Source organism: Populus trichocarpa, chromosome 6, assembly GCF_000002775.5.
Source record: "Populus trichocarpa isolate Nisqually-1 chromosome 6, P.trichocarpa_v4.1, whole genome shotgun sequence".
Lineage (NCBI taxonomy): Eukaryota > Viridiplantae > Streptophyta > Magnoliopsida > Malpighiales > Salicaceae > Populus > Populus trichocarpa.
The window spans coordinates 15,875,348-15,891,077 of NC_037290.2; the positions used below are offsets into that span (position 1 = coordinate 15,875,348).

General features: G+C 35.1%; 1 protein-coding gene and 1 pseudogene across 2 annotated transcripts; one reads left to right on the plus strand and one right to left on the minus strand.

Moving 5' to 3' along the window:
* Nucleotides 1-857: 857 nt before the first annotated feature.
* Nucleotides 858-8,765, minus strand: LOC18100451 (dolichyl-diphosphooligosaccharide--protein glycosyltransferase subunit STT3A-like; annotated as a pseudogene).
* A 62-nt stretch (nt 8,766-8,827) lies between these two features.
* Nucleotides 8,828-11,251, plus strand: LOC112327869 (SNW/SKI-interacting protein). Of its 2 annotated transcripts, none has more exons than XM_024602833.2 (2): nt 8,828-8,987; nt 9,162-11,251. In XM_024602833.2, the coding sequence occupies exon 2, from the start codon at nt 9,207-9,209 to the stop codon at nt 11,034-11,036; it is 1,830 nt and encodes a 609-aa protein (XP_024458601.1). In that variant the 5' UTR covers nt 8,828-8,987; nt 9,162-9,206; the 3' UTR covers nt 11,037-11,251. The 2 variants fall into 2 exon arrangements, with proteins under 2 accessions (XP_024458601.1, XP_024458600.1); XM_024602832.2 differs by having other exon boundaries at nt 8,830-8,995.
* The last annotated feature ends 4,479 nt before the right edge of the window (nt 11,252-15,730 follow it).

Below are 15,730 nucleotides of genomic sequence, written 5' to 3' on the forward strand. Positions count from 1 at the left end.
CAAAATTAAATTTGTTGAAAATTAAGCTTCTTGATTGAACCCGGTTCAAGGATTTCATGATTTTCATGGTCGTAGGGTTTGTGAATTAACCCGGGTTGACTCGTATTTTATTTTTGTTTCTTTTTTAAATTAAATTTATTTTTTCATTTTTATCATTCAATATTAAATTGTTCAACAATTGAGCTTCATGATTTTATTCAACTTGCTTTCGAACATGGTGGCCACCCTTATTTCATGACTGGATCAGAGATTTCGCATCTCATCCAGGTAGGCTCGAATCAAGTTTTTTCAACCTTTTCTAAATTATTTTTTCTCTTAATTTTTATCCTTCAACATTTTATTAACTAGAGATTGAGTTTCACCATTTTTTTTTTTGAGTTATTATATTTTCATTTAATTTATTAAGAATTGGTCTTCATACTTTTTTTTCTTGCGTTTCTTTCTATAAGATTATCCAAATCTTTTATATCCATGGTCATGAAGTTTATGAGTTAACTTGGTTTAACTAGATTTTTTTTTGTTTTTTTTTTTAATTTTCACCTTTTTTATTTGAATTATTTCATAATTAGATTGACTCAAATCAAGTTATTTTATTTTATTTTATTTTATTTTATTATTTTTTGCATTATCATTCTATTTAAATTATTAATTGAATCAATAACTCGGATCTGAAAAATAATATTTCGTTGGCATTTTTTTTTTACGTTGATAAGAATTTTGCTTGTCCAACGTTGAAGCATGGGCACAAATCTAGTAATTGATAGCTACGTGGCTTGGATGATGGAAACCGAAGAACAGACTTCAAGAATCCCTTACTTCATCCAGTTCTATTTCGGGCTGCACCAGACATTAAAAGATTGAGAATAAAAGCACAAGCTGGAAAATTACATTGATAAAGGAAATTGGTAAATGAATCATCTCACGTATATAAGAGAAGCCATCCTTCAAGGCATCATCAACAGGCTGGTATCCAAGCTGGCATGCTATCATGCTCAGTACCGATCTAATGCTATCAACCCAAAATTGATTAGTCTTGTTAAGACATCATAATGTTGGGACCAATACAAGATCACAGGTGAAGACCGTAAAGTCTTTTGCCTGGTTTGGTTTGCATTTTGCAGGAGTAATGATCCCTCTCAAAAGCCCCTTGATTATAATTATATGAATTACAGACAGATGAACGCATTATTAGCCTGTATATTATTTCGCTAGTGCCAAGGGTTTCTCTTTCCTGTTCCACTTCCTTTTGAGCTAGAAGTTGAGCTTGCTTCCTGTCATGAGAAATATTAAAAATTAAGCAGTTAGAATAGGCAACTAGATTTGAATCCCAAGGCATATACTTGCATCAATCCTTCAACTCACTGATTTCCACTTTTTGGTCTTCCCCCAGATCCTGTTCTTTGGAGGTTTCAATTTATATATGCGAACCATCCAATGGTGAGTTGTGAATACCTAAATTGATAAGAACCCAAATTCTTATCAAACAAAACAGAAAATTTTCATGAAGGAATACTAATCATCTACTACCAGTCATTTCCCAAAAATATCTCGAGCATTTTTTCTGATGTAAAGCCTATAGTACTCGCATAAAAGGAAATTGCATTGTTTGCATGCATTATTTCGCTCCAGTTTTAGGAGGCCCGACTATTGGTTGCCTATGCTGTACGCATTTCTATCATGTGCAAATCAATATTATCTTACCTCCTCAAAAGGGGTAAGTTTGAAATACTTCTTCCCAATTTCTGTCCGCCTAACTCTCTATCAAAGCCTTTACCATCAGTTTCCACAAACCTGTAAAAAAATAGAAATCAACGTTTTAACTTCTGACATATATGCTTCACATTTAAATAAGTAGGGTAAGAGCAAAATCAGACCTGTAATATGATAGTTTGTACATGAGACAGTTTAACATTGTTGGAGTAGCCTGAGAATCAATCCAGTATTGACCGTCTCTCTTTGGACAGAAGGAAGAAAATAGTCAGTAAGATTAAGCATCTACCAAGCCTGAGAATCAATCCAATATTGACAATCTCTTTGGACAGAAGGAAAGAAAATATTCAGTAAGATTTAAGATTAAGCAACTACCAGTCTTAGCCATGAGGCACAGATATCTATTACTTATTAAATGCGTGGAAACATTTTATTACTGGGAAGAATTCCAAAAAAACAGAAGTTCAATCAAATGCAACTGGTTTAAGAACTCACCAAATAATCAGGTTCTTTGATATGAGGGAACACACCCCCTCCTATTCGAACCATCCACAGGAACTTGTTGATATCATCACTAGGGTAGCCAACAAAACCTGATAAGTTGAGCAATCCATCAGAACAATATATTTCTTTATAGTCAAGACCAATTTGAATATGTACAGCAGGAAACAAACCTCCAAAGACAACTAGAACATATTTAACATCCAAGGAATTAAAGATTTCCCAGGCTGCCTTCTCAGGAGAAGACATGGCAGAACCGACATTTGCAATATGCGTGTTATTCCAGGTATTATTGTCAAACAATAACGGTGCGGTTAGCCATTGCAGTTGTTTGATAACCATAGTCCCACCATGATGCAACCTGCATGCATCAAAAGCCACATCATCCTGCATTTGGTGAAAGCATCCAATTGGGAGGTTCAGAGTAAACAAAAAGAAACAGCTCCAAGATAGGTTACAAAATGGTGAATACATCTCATGTCATGAAAGTATGAAGTATTATAAATGCAACTAATTAGGGGGAAAGTGAGCCAAATATATCAAAGACAAGCATCTTCTACCCATTGCAGCAGCACTAATGCAAGCTGCCATATATTCATTTTCAAGTTTATTATGGTATCATCTCAATGAAATTTTAAGCATTTGACTCCATACCACAGGATTAGTTGTTAATTGTCAAGCAAATTATAATAAGTTTCCTTTTTACATTTTATGTTTTCTCAATATCAGCATGATAGTTCTACTTACTAAATCCAAACATTAACACAATACTGACAATCAAATTCTGTAATCTGTTTGAGCCTTTCATGGTCAAGCTTCTAGAAGTGAGTTTGGCACATGAAGCTGATACCACTGTGCATAGGGCTGTGGTTTTAGCATTCCAGTTGACTAGAGGTCAGAGATTATAGTATTACCATAATGAGGATTTATGAAGCCTGATTTCAAATTGATTACTATCATTTTATAAGACCTGGAGTATATAATTAGTCAGTTTATCCACTTAATAGTTTCTCTTACAAGCCCATTATGCCAAAGATTTCCAGGAAATTCATATAAAGTACTCCAATATTTTGATATTAAAACATAATGCCAGGAAGCTTTTAGAAGCACCTACTGCATACCATAAACTTGGAACATGATTTTTTAACATGTTCTGGAATGCAGAATCCATGATCATCAAATGGGTTTGTACAGCAAGAGGGAAGATTTGTAAAAACTTTATCACCCACCCCAGTATTGTGGCTTAGCCATGCATAAGCCTCTCTGAAATCATCAAAAACATGTAGACCACCACCTTGTGAATAAGATGTTAAAACAATAGAGGGTGCCGAATAAGCTTCTGCTGCTGCCCAGACACAATGAACCTACAAGGATGAAGGCAAGTTATAATCAGATGTCTCCTTAATCAGAATGAAAATAATCCCTGGAAATTTAAGCAGTAATGAGCTATAAATAGAGTTATATGTCTATGCCAGGTAAAACAAAATGATAATTACAGGCATAACCTGAGTTGCAAATTCCCATGGAATGTCACTATGTTCATATAATCAGAAATTTCAGACTGACACTTGACGAGGACCAAGAAAAGGTTGGAGATAGGGATTCATTTTTTAAACATAATAGAAAACAAAGATTAGTGGGTCAAATGCTTACATTTGACTTCTCAAATTAGGCTTTCCAAAAAGAGTTAGTTGATTTTTTTTTTCTTCGGTGACCAACTTATAATGAAAGGGAAACCACAAGAAGAATATCATAATTACCCATGTGAAAGACTAACAAGTGATATGGTGCACATCGCTGGAAAATCAAAGGAAAAAAAAAGCTATCTTGCTTAGGAAGGGTTAGTATAGAGAAACACCAGCAGCCTAATAGAAGAAAGATTCTGATTTCGTGAGGTATTGCTGATGTGTGACATGTTTCAAAGGAAAAGGGAGACCGGGAGAGATATGTAGGTCTGTTCATTTGAAGCAGGCCAGATGAAGCCCGATGAAGGACCAAACAACTCCAACCTAAAAGATTAGGTGGGTTCAATCAGATCCCACCAACCCAAGTTATATCCTTGAATACAATCTTTGGATTCCCTTGGACTGCACCAATCCAGAATCACTATAGTAAATGCTTACGTGAATTATGAACTAGGTACTTATGGATCAAGCAGGCTCAAACTTCGTCCACCCCATCACTTTGTTGGGCTGGAAGCTACCAGTGCCACTAGAACAGCTACCATAGCACAACACACAACCCTGTTGAATACATAATATTGAAGCATGGGTATCAGTTTCATGTTCTATCATAACACATAAAATAAATATTAGGAAACATCCATTCAATGCATATCCAAACATCCATTCTTTACTGCATTCAAGTATTAAGGAAAACAGATTATCAGGGATGCTCACAGGCCCACAGATACAACAAGCATAACAGCTACTTTAAACATTCTTGGAGAGAGAATCCCTTTGACATGATATACAAGAGCCACCACATGGATGATAATGAAAATCTGCAGAAGTAAAATTAGTACCAAGAAAGTGAACAACGAAAGATTTGCAGATACAGAACTGCCCTATTGCTCATGTATAAGGGCCTATCTGGAAAACCAAAGTAAGCAACAATAAGGGCCCTGTTAGTTATGTATAAAAGTTACTCATGATTAATACATTTATTTATTCCTGTTCTTACTGTCAAAACCTTAAAAGCATGCTAGACCTCTCCATACCAACAGCTTGAATGGCTAATAAAAAATCTTGTATTATTAAATAGTAGTCTCACACTGACAAGTTATAGAAGCCACCTGGTCTCTAACTTGAACAAGACAGCATGGGACAGCCATCCAGAAAGATTGTTGTTAATTAACATTTTTCCATTTTTCAAAGAAGATCATATCTAAGGCAAGAACAATTTCTATTTTTTCTCGCTTCAAGATGAACAAATAACCAGATTCAAGAAATTTATAAAAACATTGTGTCTTGATGAATTATGTGTTATAATAACTCACCAAAAATGAAGCAAAATGTTCTGACGTCATTACAGCATTAAAACCAACAACAGGCACCAATGCTGCTAATAGTGTTCCCAAGACCACCTGCATTGAAAAGCACATATCAACAAAAACCAAGAAATTTCTTTTGTGTAGAGATGACTACTGCAAGTCTGCAATGTCTAACCAAGGAAAAGTTTTTACAAAAATGTATCAATCAAACTAGTCATCCATTGACAGGTAACAGATATCAAAAGTAAAGGTATGTTCTTTAAAAATTGTCCCCAAGCCCATGACTTGTACCTAAGACATCAAAGTAAGATAAGAAAAAAAATTACTCGCTCATTGACAAGGTAGCAGACATAAAGAACAAAAGTGTGTTCTTTAAATATTGTTCCCAAGCCCCTGGCATATAGTTAATACGTCAAGGTCAACAAAAAAAAAAGTCACACGTGTTAATTGTGGTTCAACAGAGATGAGATGATTTCACATCCATGGTGCCCTATGAGTAAAACAAGAGAAGGGTAATAAAACCTATGCCACACAAGCACACCCAAGCCCCAAGGAAAAGGAAAGCGATACAAAATGCCACTGTATTACAGTGATAAATGTAAAGTGAAGAGGTTATCATTTTATCCATGCACATGAAAAGGTTCAGAATTAGTTATCAGTAGTATAAAAACACATCGATGAAAGGTGAGGCTGACAGCCAAAATCTACAGTTTATGTATTCTCACTTCATTAATGATTAAAAAAAAAAAACCTATATGTAAACAGTTTTCTTCTTCTTGTCCAAAGATAAGCAATGTTAGCATGCAATCTTCAATTATTGTGATAAACTATTGATTGTCTTTTTTCCTTTCACTATGATACACAATCTTATTGAGCATAATAGGCACTTACAAGCGGAGCATATGCAATATACAGTCAAGAAGAGTAGCGACCAGTCACAATGCACAAAAGCACATGCATTGGAATAAGATTAATAATAAATGTGTACCCTCCCCATGAACAAACCTTAAAGACAAAGCAATATAACAATAAACACAAATAGCGTAAGAAATAATAAGATGCCAGGAAATATTATCACAAAGCCTACCATGTAAAAGTATGCCAAGGCATTTAAAGTGGCGTAAAAGAGGGATCCTGTATTCAATGTCTGCACATGATATAAAATCTATATCAGCAACGAATAAAATGTGAAATATAAAACACCACAGAACCAACAACCAATCTATGGGATACAAGTTTACGAAGTAAAAATATAAAACGGTACATTAGATCTGATTTCTCCTTGAATTAACAGTTTTGAGAAGAATGTGCGGAATTTTGTTTTCTCTAATTGACATCAGAATCCTAACCTTTATATAAAGATAGAAAGTGAAGATGAGAGCAAATATAGCTACAGCTTCATTGTCATAGCTACCAGCCACAGATCAAGATATATGTGACGGAACCTGTGTACAAGAGCAAATAATCTAGCAGTTAGGATTTTGAGTTCAGCATGTTTATACATTCTGAAGGACTACAACTTAGTACAGAAGCCTTACAACAATAATATCTTATACAGAGGGCCACCCCAACTATACAGACTTTAAAGCATGTGTTAAAAGTTGAACATTTTTCTTTCAAATTTGTCAAACATTGTATCCTCTAAAAAATACAATAACATCATTTTTATTTACAATGATCTTCATTCATCAACTGATCAGAACACTAAAGACAAAGGGAATTGTGAACCAGGCATACCAATTGGAAGACATACAGAATATTACAAACTAGGTGAAATAGTTTTTTATAATATTGCGACAAACTCATATCAAAAAGTAATGCCTCATTGCTGCTGTTCAAAAAATATAGATACAATACAAGGAAACCATAAAGTTATGAATACCCGTTATATAATTTACCATGGCCAAAAGAACAGCTGCTGTCAGTCCTGCACCAGTACCCTTAACTTCCTATTACGATAAACAATTGAATGTCATCAGCAAAACCAACTACAATCTACATAAGTAGAGACAATGAGTCACAATACAAACCTTGGTCAAAAGGTAAGTCGCCCATGAGCAAATGCAGAGAAAATTGGTGCAGTGAATACACAAACAGACTCGACAGACAATGGAATGTTCAAGGAATTCAATAACCTGACACCAGATAGTAATGACTCAAAAAATTAGACAATATAGGACTCAGTAATACATGCCATTTCAAATGTTAATAATTCACGGAAACTGCAAACAGCAACAAGCACGGAAAAGTAGCATTGCAAATTTATGCCAGAAACTAATGAATGCATTTCGTATGATTACCTACAAGGTACTCACCACCAAAGTGTGCCTGCTGTCAAGGTCAACCCAGGGTAAACAGTTCCACCAATCACACGACCAAGAGGATACCATAAGTGAAATATACAAGAACAAGCAATTTAAGTTCCCATACAAAAACCTAGCAAAAAGAACAGCTAACCAACAACTTTCCACCGTGAGAATTATCTGTGCTTACCAGGTTCGATCATCAAACCAATTCCAAAAGTCATAAACCCCATTCTTTGTCAAAAACTGAAACCAACAACACTTAAATTTCTCATTCTCTGTACAAATTGTATAAAAAAAGAAAAGAAAGGATTTCAAGAACTATCGTGAGGAAAATCGAACCTGGGTGACTCTGTAATTGAAATACGGATCGAACTCGTGAATAACACTCTCGTACTTTATTACCTGAAAATCAATCCACAAGTTTACAAAACTGCAACAACTAACAAAACACACGAATCAACTCTAATTCCAATAATACCAAAGCTTTTTTTCAACAAAAAAAAAGGCTCATATCATACAATCAAAAAAATTACCTGCCAGGCCAGGCCAACCTTCTCGCTTTAGTTTCAGAAGTAAAAGAATCTTTTTTTCTTTTTTTAAGGCAAAGGAAAATCTCATATCTTTTCCTTTGCTTTCCAAATGGAAAAGACAGCGAATTCAAAACAATTCAAATTTAAAAAGTTGCTCAATAAACCAGATTAATTGAATTTTCCTCTACTTCCTCAGCAACCAAACGGGTAAACACAAAAGTAAACCAGAAATGGCAATTATAAAGATCGGAACTGGAGACAGAGGTTAGAGAAGTGAACTGACAGAGAAAAGGCGGATCGAGAACACCAGAACTCCAATCAAGAGGAGAATGAAGAAAGAGAGCACATTGCCAAACGCGTTTCGCAGCGTTCCTGCTGTCGTCTCTCTCGAGCTCTCCGCGACCGCCATTAATAATATTTGTGTGCCTTTGTAACGGAGGGTTTTTTGCTTTTTTAGGTCGTCTAGTTGAAAGAGAAGACGCCTTTGAGTTCGAGTTTGATTTGAGTAGAAGAGGAGGGAGTGAGCAACGACTCCTGTGACTGAGCAGCTGATTTGCGCGAACTGCCAAACGGTGCCTCCACCAAATTATCAAATTACAAATATAGGTCTAATTTGACTATTTAATTGACATTGTTGTCCCTGACATATATAAGTGGTAAGATCGTATTGGTCATCCGATGTAGTCATCAACGTGGCTCTTATTGATTAGCCAGGTCTCGAGTCCTAGTCCTGACGGATTCTGGAGCACCGACCCGAGTAAAACAAGCCCAATAAAAACGACCCATCATATTTCCTCTTTCTCTTTCTCAGCTTTCAATTATCTGATCGTGTATTTTATCACCAGCCGCGTCTCTCTCTCTCTCTTTCAAATTTGTTGTCGAGTCCCTAAATCATATCTTTTTTTTGAAATATTTCTTCTGAAAAAGCTTCAGCAGAGACATATTCGAGTAAGCAGGTTGATTTTTCTTCCTTTTCCCCCCTCTGTTTAGGCTATTAAGAATCTATTTTTATTTAATGAAGTTTATTCTTATTTTTTTGTTATATTAATTAGTTCTTAATTAAGATTTGATTACGTAGGTGGACTGATTGATTTCTTTCGCTTTTTTTAATGGACGATTTAGGGTTAGGGTTAGGGTTTTATCTTCGTCTAGGAGGCTGCAATTATCATGGCGGCTTTAAAGGAATTACTGCCTCCGGTTAAATCCACTACCACAACTTATTATGATCATTCCAATGATCCATGGTTCAAGCAGAGGTTTAGTTCATCTGAGGCTGAACAATCTGCTTCTGCTGCAATTAAGCATAACCCCGTACCTCCGTACTTGCAGCGTAAGGGTTTTGTTCCCAGGAAAGTTGAAGATTTTGGTGATGGGGGTGCATTTCCTGAGATTCATGTTGCTCAATACCCGCTTGATATGGGTAGGAGTAAATCTGCAAAACCTGGTTCGAAGATTTTGGCGTTGACTGTTGATGCTCATGGGAACGTTGCTTATGATGCAATTGTGAAACAGAATGAGAATGCCAAGAAGATTGTGTATTCGCAACATAAGGATTTGATTCCAAAGCTGTTGAAGAGTGAGGAAGAGGGAGATGAGGATGAGGATGAGGATGAGGAATTGCAGAAAGAGATTGAGGAGACCACGCTGGAAACAAAAGCTGCACTTGAAAAAATTGTGAATGTCAGGTTGAGCGCAGCGCAGCCAAAGAATGTGCCCAAACAATCTTCGGATTCGAAGTATATTAAGTATAAGCCTTCGCAGCAGTCAGCAGCATTTAACTCGGGTGCCAAAGAGAGGATTATTAGAATGGTGGAGATGCCCGTGGACCCCCTTGAGCCACCTAAGTTCAAGCATAAGAGGGTTCCTAAGGCCTCGGGATCACCACCTGTGCCGGTTATGCACTCGCCACCTCGACCTGTGACTGTGAAAGATCAGCAGGATTGGAAAATCCCACCTTGTATCTCAAATTGGAAGAATCCTAAGGGTTACACAATTCCTCTTGATAAGCGTCTGGCTGCTGATGGAAGAGGCCTGCAGGATGTTCAGATTAATGATAATTTTGCTAAGCTATCAGAGGCCCTTTATGTTGCTGAGCAGAAGGCTAGAGAAGCTGTTGCTATGAGATCCAAGGTTCAAAAGGAAATGATGATGAAGGAGAAGGAAAGGAAAGAGCAGGAGTTGCGGGCATTAGCTCAGAAAGCACGTTCTGAGAGAACCGGTGCAGCACCCCCACCTTCTGCTCCAGTTCCATTAGAGAGGGGTGCAATGGATGATGTTGACATGAGAGGGGATTATGAACACGTGAAGGAAAGGGAGAGGGATGCCCCAAAGGAGACAAGGGAAGAGAGGGAAGAGAGGCTGCGACGTGAGAAAATTCGTGAGGAGCGCCGTCGAGAAAGGGAGAGAGAAAGAAGACTGGAAGCAAAAGATGCTGCAATGGGTAAGAAGAGCAAGATCACAAGAGATAGAGATCGTGACATCAGTGAGAAGGTTGCTCTTGGTATGGCCTCTACTGGAGCTGGGAAAGGGGGAGAAGTTGCATATGATCAAAGGTTGTTCAACCAAGAGAAAGGAATGGATTCTGGTTTTGCTGCTGATGATCAATACAACGTGTACGACAAAGGCCTTTTCACAGCTCAGCCCACACTTTCAACTCTATATCAGCCAAAGAAGAATGCTGATGCTGATATGTATGGAGGTGCAGATGAGCAAATAGATAAGATAATGAAGACTGAACGATTCAAACCTGACAAGGAATTTGCTGGTACTTCACAGAGGACTGGCCCACGGGACAGGCCAGTTGAGTTTGAGAAGGATGAAGAAGAAGCTGATCCATTTGGTCTGGATCAGTTTTTGACTGAAGTGAAGAAGGGTAAGAAAGCCATGGACAAAGTTGGTTCTGGTGGCACAATGAGAGCTAGTGGAGGATCTTCAACACGAGATGGCCATGATGGAGGCTCTGGTAGAACTCGTATTGGATTTGAGAGGGGGCGATAGGTGTCTTGCGTTGAAGTTCCATTTAAGGTGACATGTTGTGTGAACACATGGCTTGTTTCCCTTTGTTTTCCCTCCGTTTTTCAATGATGTAATGTTTTTATTAAGCTTCTTTTTAGTTGATGCCACCCCTGATGTAGCTTCTGCCGATGTACTACTATGTTTAAAATTTCTCCAGGATTTGAAATAATTCCATCCCTCTCATGGGTGTGCTCTTAGTTGGTCCGCAAGTACTTTCATTTGTTTGATGTGGTCTTTCTAGGTTTGCCTATTTTGGTTATGTAATCAAAGTGCCCTGCCCATTCGTTTTCTTTCTACTTGGTCCGAGTGACGAAACAGCTGCGGAGTTCCTGCAGCTTACCTAAGAAGAAACTATAACAGCCTTGGGACTGGAATGACAAGATGGTGCAATTCATTGGCGAAGAACATGCTGCGAGATGATTATTGATATTTATACATCATTAACCAGACATCAAAAGCTCCAACAACATTGTTTTGACAGCGAAGCTCTTTTTAAGAGGAGCTGCACCCACTTCAAATAGAGTAAATTCCTTGTTTTTATTGCTTTGATTCTTTCAGTTTGTTGCTTTCACCAGTCAATTCTCTCTTCACGAGACCATAGACCTGCTCCTTTGTATAGAGGACAAACAACCCAGCAATTTATATACCTCAAGCAAAGGGTGCAGGCATGGGATAACCAGTTAGCTATTTCTTTCTCCACAAGGACAATAACTCCATTCCAATGGTATAATCAGAAGCATTGGATGTTCATGGTGATTTTGTTGTGTTTCATATTTCCTTGTTTGTTCCCTCTTGCTTTTTCTTTTTTTCCTTGTTTTATTCATTATCTCGGGTCACAGGAAGTGGGAAATGATTATGATCAAAAAGATAAAGATACGATAAATTTGAAAGCAGCTGTTTAGCTTGTATATTGAGCATTTCTATCTGATAGTTTTGTTTCAGAAAATCTGAGTTTATCTTTTTGCGTGGAACCTAAACTTTCAAATTAAGGAATATGGTGCTTGGTTTGTGTTGATGTCTTTCTTATTTGCTTGTATATAACGGTATCTCTTCGTCAGAACAAAGATGCTGTCAGAAAAAAAAAAATGCTTTTTTATAATTCAGTATTTTATACTCAAATATTTTTATGTTTTGAAATGCGGGATAACTCAATCAATCATTATATTTGGATTTAATTTTAAGTTGAGTTCAATGCATTATGAATTTGGTAAATTGTTAAACTTAATATAGTTAGACTTAATAATAGATTAATTGCTAGGATTATCTTCTCTAGGTTTGGCTATACATCATACCCAATTGATCTTTGCTAAAACTTTAATTTTATATCTTTAATATTATTAGCATGATTTATTCATATAAAAAATAATTATATCTCTACATCTATAGGTGTATGAAAGATCTTCCAAGAATCTACTAAATTTTCATCTCATTAATGCTCAATAACTCTCTAATCCTTTCATTTCACTAAAACAATAAGGTTCAGGAAATATAAATACCCCCTAAACTACCAAGATAAGGTTTATTTTTTTCTATTCTCCAAACATATATATCTCAATTCTTAGAGAAATAATCATATAAAAAAAAACAAACACTCTTGTTCTTTTAATTTAAAAAGTCTTTAAATTCCTTGATAGGGATTGTTTTGCACAAGACATTTACAATCAATTTTGTACTTCCTAGATTAAGTTCTTGTTTGGGAATGCGGTCCAAATAGAGGTTTGCTAAAATTCAAAAATAATTTTATTTAAAATTAATTTTTTATGTTTTTGGATCGTTTTAATATGTTAATATCAAAATTAAATTTAAAAAAATTATCTTGAAGTATTTTTTAGCAAAAAATAATTTGAAAAGCAACCGCAACCACACTTCCAAACACTTTTTTAAAAAATATTAACATGAATATTTGATTAATCATTGTACAAACACTAAATAACCTAATTCCATAACATACTAGTATATTGGCCCTCATCAATATCATTTTTTTATAATGCAAAAAAAAAATATTAAGAGTATAAAGAATGTTTTAAACCCCTTGAGTCTGGTAGCATGCTAGACCCAAGATACTTGGGTATGACGGCTATGCCTAATTAATTCTTTTTATTTTTTATAAAAAAAAATTTTAATATCCTTAAAGTATCCTAAACATAAATCTTAATTAATTTTTTATAAGTGTTTTTAATTTTTATTAAAAAACATTTAAATTATCCTTGAAGTATCCTAAACAAAAATTCTATTTATCTTTTTTATTTTTTATAAAAAAAACTTTAAAACTATCTTGAAGTATCCTAAATAAAAATTCAAGTTCAGAAATTATTTATAAACAAAAAATTATTACAAAACTCTAATCTAACGTTTTAGATTTAAAAATTCATATCATATATTCCTATTGAAATAGTTTATTTTTTATGTTTATGAATTTGTTATTGGTTCAATAGAAATTCTATCTTCTCTCTTTTTTTCTTTTTTTTATGAATTTGTATTTTTTTATGTATTTTTTTTACTCAAACTCATTGCAAAAAAAATGTTTATTTAATGGGTGGTCGTTTGTGATTTTTCACCGACGACAACATTATTTTATATTTTCTTAACAATACTAGACTATATGTGTTTAGTTTTGTTTGAACCCTTTATGTGGATTTAAATACATGTTACTCTTATTTTTAATTATTTTTAATTTATGCACCATGTAAAACTCTAAATAATATAAATAAGCTACTTGATAACTAAACTATATAGTAATGTCGTTACATTTTATTTCAGTTGTCAAAACTCTAAAAAGCGTTAAAAAATCAACAAAAAATATAAACATTAAAATTTAAAATTAATTATTTTACTTTAAAACTCATCAGAATAAATTGAATTTTTTATCAATTTTCTTATATGTTATTTTTTGCTACTTCTTACATTGTTTTTACTATTTTAAACAAATATTGATAGTATCAAAGCCTTTCTTGGTTGTTATTTAGAGAATGATAGCAGTGCATGCTTCAACTCTTTCCACGAATGAGAAACTAATTTATTTATTATTAATTTATAATCATGTGGCATATAATTCAATTTTGTCCCTAATTTTTAACTAAGAGCAATTATAAATTATATTATGTGTTTCAAAAATTAAATAAATCAATTATTATTTGATAAAACAAAAGATTAATCTGGTAAATATTCAAATTTATTCATTTATAAATAATTCTAAATAATTTGGTTGTCAGTTGGTACAGCGTGTGAAACATACACCAGTAGCTTTTCGAATAAAAAATAGAAAATATAACATGAAAATACTAAAATGTTCTTCATGATCCTTTTAATTACACACCATACTCAAGTAAATTTCATTGTTTTAATCCATAGTAATCTACTTCTAGAGCTACGATGAAAACCTACATAATTTACCTTTCTTTATAATTGGATTTTGAGTGTCACTTTTCATTTTCAAATGTCATCTCTAATGACTTTGTAAATACGTTAGAAGACGGGAGGGAAGACAGCTGAATTTTACAATTGCAGAAATCCAGACCACCAAAGAAGACCTCAAGTTCTGCTGGGAGCCTGAGGGTAGGGATTAGTGTTGTGATGCCCTAAGTCATGCATGAGTGCATCAGCATAGCTCTTTTCAATTACTAGTGCCTAGTTATTGAAAGAAGAGTAGCCTTGTAGTATTGCCAGAGAGCTATTATATCCAATCCTCCATCATAGCTAATAACTAACCACGTGTCTGGATGAGAGAAGTTAAAAGAGATCCTCTCCGTATAGGTATGTAGTTGTGGCTGAATATGAGAAGTTGTGATGTTATGTATGGTATTTAATGTTGTTGGTAGATTATGTGCTACCAACTTCTGATTCAAATTGAAAATTGCTCTCTAGTTGAGTAGAGGTTTTTCCTTCAATGTGTATCAGCACTCTTTTTTTCCCCTTGATGTTTAAGGTGCTGCTGGAGGGGGCAACTGCAATTTCTGGTACACAAATCGTATACTGCATCCCAGAAGTTGCAGTGTACGAGGAGTATCCTGATGTGGTTTCTGCTCAAATCTCTTCCTTGGATGATGAGCACCCGTAAAATGGAACACACCGCAACTTGAGAGATAATGTCCCTAGAAATTCTCTTTGTGGCCCTAAATTAGGAGCACCTGCTACTCGGAATGGCAGCCCTCCAAGCTTGTGGCTTCGTTGTTGTTACTGTTTAATTCTGAGAACATAGGGATCTTCTGGATAGCTGATTCTTCATTTTCCTTTTCCAATTCAATGAAATACCATATCTAAATTCCTTGTATTCTCTGTTTGGATTCATTTATCCACTAATTGGGAAGCTGATCTTGTATGTTCAGTGCTCAGTATGCAGAATTGATTCTTTAATTTTCTCTACTATATTTTCTCTTTAGGTAACTTTCCGAGAACGACACAGAAGTTTGATCTCCCTTACTTCCTTTGGGTCCCTAGCCAAATAATGAGGTGGGGGCAATTTTCAGGTTCAAATCTCAGAACGTGTCTGATTTTCTCTGCTGGAAGCTTGTTTTCTGTTGTTTCACCGATAGATTAATCTCTGAAAGTATTCATCTTTCTGCACACCATGCATGGTTTACTCTATAAATTGAACAACAGCCATTTTGTTATCCTGTTGTCTTTCCATTCCCGTCTCTATAGTCAAGTACAAAGGCCTTTTGTTATTTCTTTTTATC

Coding starts and splice junctions, on each gene's coding strand:
- LOC112327869 (XM_024602833.2), top strand. CDS start 9,207: ATGGCGGCTTTAAAGGAATTACTGCCTCCGGTTAAATCCACTACCACA.